Consider the following 13,667-nt stretch of genomic DNA (forward strand, 5'->3'; position numbering starts at 1 on the left):
AATGTTTGCATTGAGCTTCGGTGCATTCGCATTTGAAATTAATTGAAAGACTTTGTCTCAGCTGCCGGCAAACAGGATACGGGCGCTGAGAAGAGAGAGACAGCTAGATGGGAGCAGAAAGAGACGACAACAGAGCGAATATTTGCAATGCAATTCATGTTCAACTAAGGACTCAATTTGCTTAAATAGGAACTGAACAAATATTAATATTCACAAATGAATTTATAATGAGCTGCAATTTAACGGTCTCGCCATATAAAATTGCAATACAACATTAACAATAGGATAACGTTAGGTAGGCATTAAAATTGAAATAATAATTGATACCTAAAAACTTAAAATTGTATTTCAATAAATTTAAACAGGATAATTTGACTCATACTTTTAAGATTCATGCGTCATAAAATTGCTAGTTAAAAGGAAGCCTTCGCGAAGTCATTTTTTTTTTAGTTCAAGAAAAGTATAAAGATTTTAACATACACACTAGGTATAAAATAGCAATTTGCCATCCAATCAGTAATATAAATTAATTAAATGGTAAACATATACTTGAAGGTAAAGTACTGCAGTCCAATAGGCATATTTTAAACATTCAAAATAAATGACTTTAAAATAAAATAAAAGTTAAGCATAGATACATTTGATAGTAACTGCAATCTAATAACCGCAATAGTCTGTCTTCTGCCATAATTATTTATGTAAAGTTGTAATTTGCCAAACTACCAAGTACTTAGCTTCAAATATATTAACATAAGATGCATCCTCAGACGATCCCCTTCCGTTATCCCACTTAAAGTTGAGGGCTCCCTTGAAGTCATTTACTTAGCATTAGGGTCATCAGGGGCCCGCCGGCTTTTCAACAATTTTAATAAATTAAAATTAATAATGAAATTATGTGTGTGCAACCCCACTTCACCTCGGTCGGAAAATCTAAGCCAAATCCCGAACTGGATACATAGCTGGGATGGGATGTCCCGTATTCTAGGACGAAGGATGTGCAGTCGCCCTACCCCAATCGCCTCCCAAGGAAAGCTCTTCGCTTTTCGCGCTGGAAAAGCTCTCGTAGGGGCGCTGTCCCGCTGGAGAATTTTCCGGGCCGTGTAGACTTATCCGCCAAAACCGATGGAAAATGGAGCAATTTCTGCATATGGGCGGCGACATTCGAAATTGTGTCAAACTGGGCGCCGAACACGCCCCAAAAGCACGCAAACCGGCTGCCGGCCGGCAGATTGTCCGAACTTTGCCCACGTACACTCACCCGGAGATATTGCCATCGATATATATATATATATATAGATGGGCAGTTGGAGATGAAGATACAGATAGTGATGTAGATGGAGATGAAGACATCGGCATGGGTTGACTTTAAGACGGCTGCCTTAAAGCCAAAACAAATACGATTTCTGGCGGGGATACACCCTAAAAAAGAGTTTTTGGGAGGTGCTACTAAAATATTGAAATCACTTAGATAATATATATTCCTACATTTCAATGCAAACTTTTACACACCTTTTTTCATTATTTTAAAACTCTAGTGATTTCTGTAGCACTCAGCTAAAAAAAAAAAATTATTTAACTTTTATTAATTATTTCAATTATTTATAAAACCATAATAAATTTCTTATTGCGTTGTAAAATTTGTAAAAAAAAATTTTTTGTATAAATATTTAATATATAATATAACATTGAATTGATCCAAATCGCTTTCAATTGTAACTTTTCCATTATTTTATTTGGCTTTTTAAATAGAAAAGGCATTTTTCTCTTACTCACAGTAAATTAGAAGTGGGTTTTATGCAACAAAGGCTCCAAACGTTTTATAAACTACAACTCTTGATAGCATTGCGGCATAATTTAAATAACAATCACAACGAAAAATAATAAACCTAAGCTATTTTTTAAACATTTTCAATTTGTTATTAACCATTTACATTTCAATTCAAAATTCACTCGAAGCAAAAAAAAAAAGGTTTACTTATTAAAGAAAATATATTTAGTATTAAATAATTAAATAATTTTGTTCATGGTAGATAGGTGGTTGGTAAACAGTAGTTTATATGTCCAAAAATAGTATTCAAAGTTTGAACACCTTCTCAAATTGTATTTTCCAAAGAAGAAAAAATATTTAACAAGAAAACAAGTTTCGGGAACCACAAACAGTGGGGTCTTTTAAAAATTGATATCTACTATTTTTCGGGGTGTGTCGCCTGGTAAATAGGGGTCTTTGGAGTGTAAACAAGGGGGTGGAGATGGGTGATGGTGGGTTGAGAGGGCAGTGTGGGGCAATAGCAGGCTCTGTCACGTAGTCGTCCAACTCGTACGCAAAAGTTGTGCCAAGTTCTCAAGTCAACATAGGACTCCTCGCCTACTCACCCCCACACACACAGACACACACAGACACAGACACACACACACGCACACCACACAGCCACTTAATTGAGTGCAAGGGGGCGGAAAGGATGTGGGGGCGTGGCAGAGCACATCCTGCTAGGGTACGTGTGTGGTGGTGTGACCCCAGGATATTCAGAAAATAGATGGAAATAAGGACGAGCAGTCACGAAGGCGAAAACAGGGGAAAAGGATTGCAGAATTAACCCAATAAAAGCCCGTTACAAAGATCCCAAATAAAAACTATTTAACCAATCCCCTGTTCTTTAAGGCTCTCGCCACACACGAAGCTCCAGTGAGTCGAACGCAAGGGAAATAAATCAATATTTATACTTCATTTACATCTAGTAGATAATATCTACCCATCCCCGACGTCTTAAAATAAGTTATTTATTTTCCGATTTTATTCATTTTTCATTACTTGGAATCATTAAATTTATTAAATATAGATTTTTTTTAACATCCCGATGATTCAAGAGATGGCATTATAAATAAAATATATTTTCAGTATTTCCTTCATATTACTTTATTTAGGCACTGAAATAAATTATAAATGGGAAATGAAAAAATACTATTTACAAAATTAATAAAAAAGAGACAATGAAAGGAGAAAGTCACCCTATCGGGGGAATATGTATATGTACATGTAGCTCTTCAAGTCGGTATCTGATTCTGAAGCAAAGAGATGCGGGCTTCAACAGGTGCTCGTTGAGCCGTGCACTTACCAATTAGCATATGCACTTCTGCCAGCACCCCTTAAGTCCACCCCCTTAACCCCAGCCCTCAACCCCTCAGTGTGCAGTTCCTTGCCGGAGACCAAACATCCTCACTGAAGTGGCGTTTTAAACGCTTCAAATGCATTACGAGGGCGGCTCAAAGGGGTTAAGTCACTCTCACACACGCACTCCTACACACATAAGAGTACACAGACAGAAAATATGCTCTCTAACGTTTTTTCCAATAAAATTTAACAGACAAATAAATTCTTATTTGGGTCCAAAAATATGATAATGGCAATGGGTAATTTTTATTTATTTCACACAATCACATGTTAAAGATTTGGGGTTGATTAAAAATGTAAAATAGATAAACTGAACACAATAATTTACTATTTTACGATGCAAATAAATTAATTTTTTTAAATTTAAATGCTTATATTCAATTATAGTGAATCTGCTTAATTTACTTGGGTTAAAATTTTTAGACAAAAGCACACATTTAAATTAATACAAAATATTTTTGCAAGAAATAAAAAAAAAAAATTTGTATATAAAAAATTTACATTTTTCCCAGTGCACATATTTTGATGGAAAGAGCAGGTGAAGAGTAGTAGAAATGAAGAGCTGATGGGATGGTGTAATTGCTTCAAGAGGCAACAAAAAAGGAATCACACAACTCGCTGCACATCAGCTAATTTCACTCCCTACCCAAAAAAAGCCGTCGGACAAATAAAAGGAATAAAGGATCGAAAGAGCGAAAGAGCTAAGGGGGCGAAAAAAACTTTTAACAGCCATCGAGTGACTTCCGTTTTTCCGGCGCCCCCATTCACATCCACCCACTAGAATGCTAATCAGCTGAATGGCAAATCAGTTAATCTATATGCCACCACAAATCGATAGAATCAGTGGCCATATATACATTTTACCCAGATATTTATGCGTTGCGACGTACAGACACTGCGCGAAATCAATGTGGTGATGTTTGCCGTCATTAATTCCTCACCGACCGACGAATTTATAACAATATAAAAATTCATTTATAAAGATAGTAATATTGTTTAAATCAAAAGTAGCCAGCAAAGAAAATGAAAATTTTAAAATTAACTATTGCAATTAAAATATGTCAATAACGATCAAAAAATGTACTAGCAAGTCATTGAGTTTTTAGAAAAAAAATGTGATATTTCATTAAAAAAAAATTTTTTATGTTTGATATTTCATTAAAAAAAATGATTACTGATAGTTGTAATATGAGTATGTACGGATAATTTTGTCGTTATACTTAGGTTAATTATTAGTAAGTTTCTAAGCAATAAAATTTTGTTATTTTATAAATGCAATTGTAACATATGTGTTTACACATGTATATATATATATGATTATTTGAGAAAATCGTCAGTTAAAGAACAGAGAATTATAATTAAAGTGTGAGTTACACAATTTGCACCTGACTGTTCGCCGTGTCTTATTATTTTTGCAGCAAAAACTTGCTTGAATATTAAGTTCGGATTCTGAGATTAAGTATACGCCTCGTAGATCACAATATGCAACGCGTTTCTATTTATTTTTACCTTTAAGTAAATGCGTTTTTTTGCAGAGAGAAATCAGCAAAAGGTATGAGGGAGATGAGCGATATATAACCATCTCACTTGCATAAAAAGAATGAACAAAACGATGCGTTTTGCGAATATTTGCATTTGAAATTGAGAAATTTTCTCTCTATAAATGTGCGTGGGTGCAAGTCGGATGAATACATATATGCAAATATTCATACATGCACAAAGAGTTTTGCACCCACACATGTGTGCCATGGCGAATATCTGTGTAGAAGGGTCCTATGTACGTGAATTACATACCAAATTTTATACGGTATTAACAAAATTTCGCATAAATTTATATTTTGATGCCCTAAACAATAACTTAAAAATAAATACATGAAAACCCGTTTATAATGAAGCTGTCTTTTGTTTATTTTATTTAAAACTTGTTCACTGTGTTTTAACACGTTTTATTCTTTAAACCTATTTTTATCTTCAAAAATACACTTATAATGTGGATAGTCTCAAACAAACATGTAATGTTTTAAATTAATTTTACTTATTGTTTTAAATATATGTAATATTAATATATGATAAACTAATACCAAAAATTGGTTAGGCAATTTAATGTTCTTTGACTTTTGCAATTAAGATGAAATCTTTTTTAATTATATTATTAATAATATTTTGTGTTTTTTATTTATAAGATATTTAGCTTAATATAAATTATTTTTTTCTATCAATTGTAGGTCAAGTCCATTGTTGGTCATTTAATTTAAAATACATTTTTAATAACAAACCGAAGTGAAAGAATCTCTGTAAAATATTTGTAATTTATAATATTTTATAGAATTTGAAAATGCACCCTGTTCTCGACATCGTTCACTACGTCTAAAATTTCACATTGCTCGAATAAACACGCCAAGCGCATGAAATTCACCAAAAGCATGAACAACGGCAGCAAAAACGATGAAAAGCCCCCGCGATCCCCTATATTGCTCATACAAGCCTGTATATATAGGTGGTTGTGTATGTAATGACACTACCACCAAAAAAGCTGGCCAAAATACCGTGCAGCCACCCAAAAACAAGCAAGCCAAAAAGCAACCCAACTCCCCCAAAAAACTGAAAACAAAACAAAACGAAACCAAACTCAGCATCCCCTTTCCACTGCCCATTTTCTATTTCACTCCATTCTCTCAAAGGACCTTCCTCCATATGGTGATGTTGATGGGAAAAGTATAATTTATTTTACCCAAGATAAAGGGAGCCACAAAATATACCCATCATTCAGGAAAGGTAAGGGTAAACGGTACAGAAATAAGAAAAATATATGCTTTAACTAACTTAATGTGGCTCATTTAGCAAAAATGGATCAGATTACCAAACAACCTTAAACTACCATCCATAAAATCAGGCTAAGATAATAAGCAATTTAAGTACATTGGATTATATTTACAGTTTTTAATGATGGCATGATTAACATAGTCTTCTGTCATTCTTGGATCTACGACACAATTTTTTTAATTTTTTACTACCCCAGCGCAAAGTTTTAGATACTTGTTTTTTTGGTTTTACACGTATTTCTACCACTAATTTAATATTAACATACAGTCGCCAAATTTTATAGAAAGCCAATACAAAGCACAAGACACGGGCTGCTTTGGATCAGTTTTGGCAGGGGATTATACGTTGGATTTATCCTGGACCATATCTGGTTCTAGCATGACCCTCTAACGAATACAATATAAGGACAACTTAATGTACAACAAATGACGGCGACGGTGACGAACTGGCATCCGCGGAATGCTTTCTAGTGGGACTGGTTTCCGTTCGCTGCGGTAAGGATGGCCTCGGTCACTTTCAGGGCAGCCGGAGGAGCAGGCGAAGCTGGTGCCGGAGCACCTGCAGCCAGCCCCGAATCTGGGGGATTGTGAAAGAAGTAGAGCAAAAATCCGGCGGCCAGCACCACATGGGCACTCAGGATGCCGATGATGAGGAACAGCGAGAACTGCGAGTTGCGCAGAGCAGGCGTCAGTACGGCAATAAGAACAGTGCCCGAAAGCAAGGCGGCGGTGATTACCAAGATCCATTGCAGCAGCGATACCTGCAAGGGATTGATAGGCATTAATCTATTTCTAACTTTAATTCAGCCAAAGATAGCAAAGTAATAGGTACATTTACTCGATGAGCTACTGAAAATTAATGTTTATTCTATTCTTGTTATCTCTTTTACTATCAACTCAAAATGTAACTCTGTCTATTGTTTGTTCTTTTGATACGTTTACCGATCATGTAACTAGTATTAATCAAGAATACATTTTTATAAAAAAATGTTTTGCACTTTAGAGAATAATTTTCTCCTCGTACTTTACACAGGAATGAGCAGTAAAGCTATACTTTTTTTGTTAAACTTGAAAGAAACAACTGGTACTTTAAACGGCAACCCAGCTTATAAATGTTATTGCTAAAGCCTACACAGAAATTTCCTATATTTCCTTCACAGAAATGTCCTTACATTGATCACCCAGAGAATGGAGACGGGTATATAGATGGCCAGGCTGTATCCGTAGATGCACATCAGCGACAGAAGGCTCGGGGTGTAGCTGGCCTGCAAAAAGACGTGAATGTGAGCGAGATGGATGGATTGGATGAATGGGAAAAGAACTCAAGCTTACGCTTTCCGTTTCGATGGCGTCCGCCGCATCCACGGGCTTCAGGCTGTACTTGAACAAGGCCCACAGAACGGCTGGCAAGATGTTGGCGTACAGGAAGATGCAGGTGGCCGCATAGGAGACCAGGTGGAAGTTGTAGTGCCAGAGGTAGCCATCGTTCGCATGGTGCAAGTAGCTGGCTATGTTGCCACTAATTGCTATTGAGAAAATCTGAAAACAGAAGAAAAAACATTCATGTGAAATAAAAACGTATTAAGCAGAGTCAACCAAGAGAGAAGGATAAGTAATCCTGTACTCTAGTACAAGCATACAACAGTAATTGACAATCACATAAATACCTATACAAGTGTTTTATCTCCTAATCGGTCTATAAATGGTTTAGAATGGCTTTTCTCAATAAAATGTCCTAAACAATTCTCCATATATCAAAATGATATATATACTTTCAAATAAGTTCTTATTTAACAAACCGTCTTTAATTATTTACAAAGAAGTTAGAAATCGCTTAGATGGTTAGATCCTATCTCCCTAATATCAACTCTCCTGCCGAAAATGACTTCTAATTTAACATGAATTCATCTTAATTAATAATTTATGTTGATTGTCTTCGACGAAATCTCCATATATCAAAATGATCTATATACCGTCAAATAAGTTCTTATTTAACAAACCATCTTTAATTATTTACAAAGAAGTTAGAAATCGCTTAGATGGTTAGATCCTATCTCCCTAATATCAACTCTCCTGCCTAAAATGACTTCTAATTTAACATGAATTCATCTTAATTAATAATTTATGTTGATTGTCTTCGACGAAATCTATTATTTTGGTTTGCAATCATCTACAAAGACGGTTTGTTTCTTTAAATACATGCAAAACTTGAAAACAATTACCAGATTACTAATAAGTAACTATCTAAAGTTCCGAATTTCTATCTAATTACGAATTCTTAAGGTGTCGATCTTGTTGGAAAGCCAAAAGGTTGATTGGAAAACTACCAACCAGGGTGACGGTGATCCAGAAGGGACCATAGAGGTCCGGATTCTCGCCGATGTTCATGCGCAGATAGTTGCCGGCCGCCCGTTTTGGGATCATGGAGTTGGCGATCCGCTCGAGGACCATGTAAGTGTCGACGTTGAAGAACTGCTGGTAGTACTCGATGGTGAGGAATGAAAGCCGCGCCCCACCGCCTCCAGATCCGTCCTGCGGGGAGCTCTGCGGCTGGGATCCGCCGGGGGAGCCGCCTCCGGAAAAACCCTGGGCTGAGGTGGTCATGTCGTAGATTAAATCCGCCAGCGGATCGCCGCGTTGACGCTGTGCGTTGGCACCACCACCACCAATGGAGCCAATGGAACCGCCGCCGGAAGAACCACCGTGCGTCGGCGAATTAACATTGATTTGGGCCGGGGCACCGCCGCTATAGTCGCGGAATTGCAGCAGATCGTCGGCCGTGGGGGTCTCCATTTGGATATTAGTTGAACTACCTGATTTGGGGTTCGCTTATTGTAAATATTACACGTATTTTCCACTTGGCCCCAAAAATTTTGCTGGCAGCGTAAGTTTATCGGTTATCGATAGCTGGCCACTCATCAGCTGCGTTCGTCACCTAGCGATGGCAATGTGGCGCCAAAAATGGCTAGTTTTTAGCTATAAAAAAAGTGAATACATATATGTAAAAATAACATGTATCAAGTTTTGTTTATTTCATTCAAAAGAAAAAAAAATATATTTTTAATATATTTCAATAATAAATACATTATATAGAAAGAAAAATTATATAAAACAAGCAATGTATAGTGCAAAATAAGCCAAAAAGTTAAGGAAATAAAATAAATTTAATAAAACTTAGCTTATATTGAGACGTTTAAAAGCAAATAATTATAATTTAATTGAAAAAAATTAGTTTAAAACCAATGAAAAGCAAATTATGCATCAAAAAAGGTTATAAATAACTCATATTATGTTCGGTTGCAAAACAAATAAAAATACATGATATTTTCATAACTTATTTAAAAATAGCCATATTATTTGATAATTAAATGAAATCAATTCTAGCCATTAAACGATCCGCGTGCGCTTTCCAACACTGAATTGCCCACGCAGCGCTGCCCCACACTTTTTCGCTACAGCTCGCAAGAAATCGTAGTTTTTCACAAAGTTTTCCCCACTTTTCCTACTCTTTAGAGTTGCAAAATAAACAAAGCAAAACAAACATAAGTGCTTGAGTCGGTGAGCACCTGCAGACCGTCACAGAATCGGAATCCCCGCAAGAAAGGCGTGCAGCGAGGAGAACCGCCATAGCCCCGTCGAAATGCCCGTGAAGAATGGAGAGTCCGACGGCGAAGGCGACGTTTCTGGCGGAGAATCGGAGCACTCGAACTCCAGCCAGGCACATGACACCTCTGACGAAGAGGAGGCCAACGAATGCGACTCCGATGACTCCTCGGAGCTGGATGCCAGCGAAATCGAGCGACGGCGGGCGGAGCACATCGAGGATTTGTGTAGGAATTGCCCGGACTTGGCCTGCAATCCTCATCCATCGCTCATCCGCAATCCCTTTTTTTCTTTCAGTGAGCCTGGAACGGCAGTTTAACGCCCTGAGGGAGCAGTACTACTTCGAGCGAATCAATCTCATCGAACGACAGTTGGCCGAGGTGCGTTCCGGCCGTTCCGAGGAGTTTGTGCAGCCGCAAAAGGAGCTGGACAAGATCTATCGCACCAGGATCGAGGTGGCGGATGTGCTGCGCAAATACCGCCTGCAGAACATCGAGCACAAGTACCAGTCCGAGGAACAAGCGGCCGTCCAGCACTTTGAGGTACACTCGGCGCTTTTTGGCGCCAAAAATTGCAAGGCCAACTTGGCGATTATATTATCGCAATCAGATTAGCTTTCAAGGGGTTAATTCTCACGTTTATGTAGCATTTACTTGTTTGATGATTAATAATACTATCAAAAGAGAAAGGACTAAAACAGAAGATACAATTTTCCATAAAATATTGCAGATCAATAGATAATTCGTTTATTTCCTGGGTGATTATAGTATCGTAATTAAACTAGCTATGAATTTGTGGTCGAATTGTTTGTATTAGGAATTACTTTGACAAGAAAAACGCGTTGTTTAAGAAATTTTTTAGTAATTAAAGGAATTTGCTTGAATTTTGCAAATTTATTGTAAACTTGTTCAATTTCTTAACAAGTTGCAACTGTAATAGACCTCTGCTTTGACTTTGTTGAAGAATTTTAAGTGTTTTAAATTTTTAGGGTCTAGTTTATGGTGATAAATAAAATATAAATACATGAATTAATAACTGAAATGTAAAATGGGTTAAAAAGCATTAATATTCTAACTGAGAAAGTGCGAAAACTTTAACATCTCCCTTCCATTTGCAGAGCGAGAAGCACATGGCGGTGGACAACCTGCGCGAGGAGCTGGTGGAGCGCATCCGACGCCTGGAGGAGGACCGCCACAACGTGGACATCTCGTGGGCCGACTGGGGCACCGACAAGCGGCAGAGCAAGGTGCGCGGGCCGGGGCGCAAGAAGGCGGTGACCGTCACCGGGCCGTATGTGGTGTATATGCTGCGCGAGGAGGACATCATGGAGGACTGGACGATCATTCGCAAGGCCCTCAAGCGATCCTCCTCGTCGGCCACCGCCGGCACAGTCACGCCCACGTCCGGCGTCACCGTGGGCGTTAGTCTGGCCGGGCTGCCGGCCATGGCCGGAGCCAGCGGATAGCGGTGGGGCGTGGCAGCTGCATACGCCCGCCTGACGCGTACCTGACGGCCGCGGCCGAGGAACCAGCAGCAGCAGCAGCCGTTGACGTAGATGTAGTTGCAGCGATATAATAGCAGTAGCCGTAGCAGAGCTCCCCAGAGCCCGAACCAGACTTATTCTATGTGCTAAGTTGGCCCCTCCTTCCTCCTACTCCTTCCTCTAGATTTTAGTCGTAGGGCCTTGCGCACCACTCTCAGAATACAAATCCCCCATCCAGACGATGTAATTTATGCTTAACGTTAAGAGCTTAATAAAAACGAACTGCAGCCAAGTGGGTGTGCGGTCACAAAAAATCATATATAACCGTCAGTTGTTGTTATACATTTGTACATTTAGGTTGAAATTCAACAGAGAGGATGCCCAAGATCAGTTTTGGTCTACGACAGCATACAAATCACAACATTGGGCAATGCTATTTATTCTAAAGTGCATATGAAAGTAAACTGAATTCGACAATTCATATTGTTATTCAGCCTCAACTCCAGTGCAAACTAACCAGAAATCGCATTTAAGTCAACAGAATAGAGTTTATTGCGGCAAAGGGAGGACATCTGGGTATCTTTAGAAGCCCTTCTCCTTAAGATAATCCCGCAGGACGTCCACATGGTCGCCATGGAAGTGGATCTGTCCGCTCAGTTCGTTGATCCTTGTGGCGCAGAGTTTGCCATTCCGCGACTGCTCGACCACCGCCCGCAGATCCTTTTCCAGCGACCAGATGTCTCCTTGGACGCGACGCACCACCGTGATCCTGCGCTGGCCACGAAACCGGGTGTGCAAATATACCGGCACCATGTGATTCTTGGTCCTGGCCACAAAGTATCCAGTTTCCGAGCCGTTTTCCCTTTGCGGCCGCCAGCCGGAGGGATATTTGGGCTTTTCCACCGGCGATGGTACTGTTTCCGCCGGCAGCAGGCGCTCCACATGACGCCACTCGGGCGGATTGGCCACCACCTCGACATTGGGATACTTGTCCAGATCCTGAACTTCGCGGGATGATCGAAAACTGGACAAGAGTGCCGGTTGCATGTGCAACTGCCTTGTGATCTGCACGTAAAATGTAACCGATTTTAGGCATTTTGTTACTGAATAGTGCGAAATAAGAGCTTACCTGACTCAGCTTTTGGCAGAGGCCACTACTCAGCATCAATTTCCCGCTGGCTGCCATGTTTTTCGGTAGAATTTTAAGCGATTTCCCAACAAAATAAAAAACTAGCAATTCTATTACATATGCGACCAGCTGCAGTGTTGGAAACTGTGTCAAAATTATCGATATTATTATCGATTCGTGGACTTGGCGGGGAACTATCGATGTTTTTTAAAATATTCCCGCTCGTTAAGCTTAAAATTATTCATACATTAAAAATAGCGTATATATTATACACATAAATTATTAAAGGCGTATACAAATAACTAATCTATAATATTACATGTAGGTATAGAACTCCTTTATACAATTTAAAGAACTAAACTTGAAAGTATCGAAAAAGTGTTAAGTGTTTTGTACAGAACAATGTGCCAACTACATAATACATTTTTGAAGACAATTTTTCAGTAAGCTGGATTTTATTATAACTTTAATAAAACTTTATTTACTATGATATAGGAAATATCCATTAGTCATACCTATAATAGGAAAATGTATTTAAACTATATGAAAGATCATGCTTTTTATATTCTTTTGAATAAAGATCAATTATGAATTCAGTAATTTAACAATTTTTTAGCCTAATTTGTGTTTGCAGCACTTGTTGTCTTTGATTGTTTTTGCTTTCTTTGCTTTACATTGCATGCAACAAATGCAGCCTGTGACGTCATCGCAAAAGCTTTTTTTTATTTCGCACACACAAGCACCCGCACACGCACACACACAAAGGTTGCAAGTGCTGCATTTGCATTGCGTTGCTTATACAATTTTTATTGCACTGCTGCAGCTGTTGTTTGTCGTTGATTTTTTCGATATGCGGTAATAGCGAAGTCATCGGGGTATATCGAATTAGTCGGCAATTATGTATCGGAACTCATTTTGGACTATTTCTGAATTTATTATTATAGCTGAAGCATGCTTATTGTTCACACAATACCACAAATAAATAAATAAAACAAAAGCTAGGAATAAAATTCGAATATTTCTATGATTTATTTTAAGTAACCTTATATTCCATAATATAGAATTTAATTAAAGTATGAAAAGATCTTTTTAAAAATATACAAATTGAGATCTTAAAAAGATTATTTGAAAAACATTTCACCAAATATTAAAACATATAAAAACCAACTATTTTTAAGCCACTTAGAATTTTATGAGTGCCATCGATTTTGTTGGAAATCTTAAAAATGTGGAGAGATAATGGTCTATGAAAAAATGTCTTTAATCCTAATCATGCTTTCTATCATCGATAATTTCGCATTGATGAATTGATGCATCTGTATATGCATATTGCCTTTCAAAAAACCCTTTTGTTTTTTTCTGTGTAAAGAATTTGCTGGTCGTTAGACTCCCCTTCTGCCCTAAAAGCAATACCACTTGTTGTTGCTGCTGTTTTGTGACAGCATAAAGTGTTTGCGCTGC

At 38.1% G+C, this 13,667-nt stretch overlaps 3 protein-coding genes across 3 annotated transcripts; 1 reads left to right on the plus strand and 2 right to left on the minus strand.

The window, feature by feature from the left end:
* Window positions 1-6,079: 6,079 nt before the first annotated feature.
* Window positions 6,080-8,915, minus strand: LOC128265697 (protein YIPF1). Its single transcript, XM_053001889.1, has 4 exons — window positions 8,323-8,915; window positions 7,324-7,530; window positions 7,164-7,256; window positions 6,080-6,752 (listed from the first exon to the last, which is right to left on the minus strand). Exons 1-4 carry the CDS (start codon window positions 8,782-8,784, stop codon window positions 6,459-6,461), a joined length of 1,056 nt encoding a protein of 351 aa, XP_052857849.1. The 5' UTR covers window positions 8,785-8,915; the 3' UTR covers window positions 6,080-6,458.
* A 505-nt stretch (window positions 8,916-9,420) lies between these two features.
* LOC128265684 (breast cancer metastasis-suppressor 1 homolog) lies at window positions 9,421-11,401 on the plus strand. Its single transcript, XM_053001865.1, has 3 exons — window positions 9,421-9,821; window positions 9,892-10,136; window positions 10,712-11,401. The coding sequence occupies exons 1-3, from the start codon at window positions 9,632-9,634 to the stop codon at window positions 11,057-11,059; spliced, it is 783 nt and encodes a 260-aa protein (XP_052857825.1). The 5' UTR covers window positions 9,421-9,631; the 3' UTR covers window positions 11,060-11,401.
* Window positions 11,402-11,605: 204 nt separating this feature from the next.
* On the minus strand, window positions 11,606-12,350 carry LOC128265690 (probable 39S ribosomal protein L49, mitochondrial). The gene is made up of 2 exons (XM_053001881.1): window positions 12,207-12,350; window positions 11,606-12,142 (listed from the first exon to the last, which is right to left on the minus strand). Exons 1-2 carry the CDS (start codon window positions 12,261-12,263, stop codon window positions 11,660-11,662), a joined length of 540 nt encoding a protein of 179 aa, XP_052857841.1. The 5' UTR covers window positions 12,264-12,350; the 3' UTR covers window positions 11,606-11,659.
* Window positions 12,351-13,667: the final 1,317 nt, after the last annotated feature.

Source organism: Drosophila gunungcola, unplaced genomic scaffold (assembly GCF_025200985.1).
Source record: "Drosophila gunungcola strain Sukarami unplaced genomic scaffold, Dgunungcola_SK_2 000147F, whole genome shotgun sequence".
Classification (NCBI taxonomy): Eukaryota; Metazoa; Arthropoda; class Insecta; order Diptera; family Drosophilidae; genus Drosophila; species Drosophila gunungcola.

Excerpts from the sequence above, each read along its gene's own strand:
- LOC128265690 (XM_053001881.1), bottom strand. The coding sequence starts at position 12,263 with ATGGCAGCCAGCGGGAAATTGATGCTGAGTAGTGGCCTCTGCCAAAAG. Across the intron at positions 12,143-12,206 it reads TCTGCCAAAAGCTGAGTCAG|ATCACAAGGCAGTTGCACAT; the intron begins GTAAGCTCTTAT and ends TTTTACGTGCAG.
- LOC128265684 (XM_053001865.1), top strand. The coding sequence starts at position 9,632 with ATGCCCGTGAAGAATGGAGAGTCCGACGGCGAAGGCGACGTTTCTGGC. Across the intron at positions 9,822-9,891 it reads GGAGCACATCGAGGATTTGT|TGAGCCTGGAACGGCAGTTT; the intron begins GTAGGAATTGCC and ends TTTTTCTTTCAG. Across the intron at positions 10,137-10,711 it reads CGGCCGTCCAGCACTTTGAG|AGCGAGAAGCACATGGCGGT; the intron begins GTACACTCGGCG and ends TTCCATTTGCAG.
- LOC128265697 (XM_053001889.1), bottom strand. The coding sequence starts at position 8,784 with ATGGAGACCCCCACGGCCGACGATCTGCTGCAATTCCGCGACTATAGC. Across the intron at positions 7,257-7,323 it reads ACGCCATCGAAACGGAAAGC|GCCAGCTACACCCCGAGCCT; the intron begins GTAAGCTTGAGT and ends GTCTTTTTGCAG. Across the intron at positions 6,753-7,163 it reads CCATTCTCTGGGTGATCAAT|GTATCGCTGCTGCAATGGAT; the intron begins GTAAGGACATTT and ends AATCCCTTGCAG.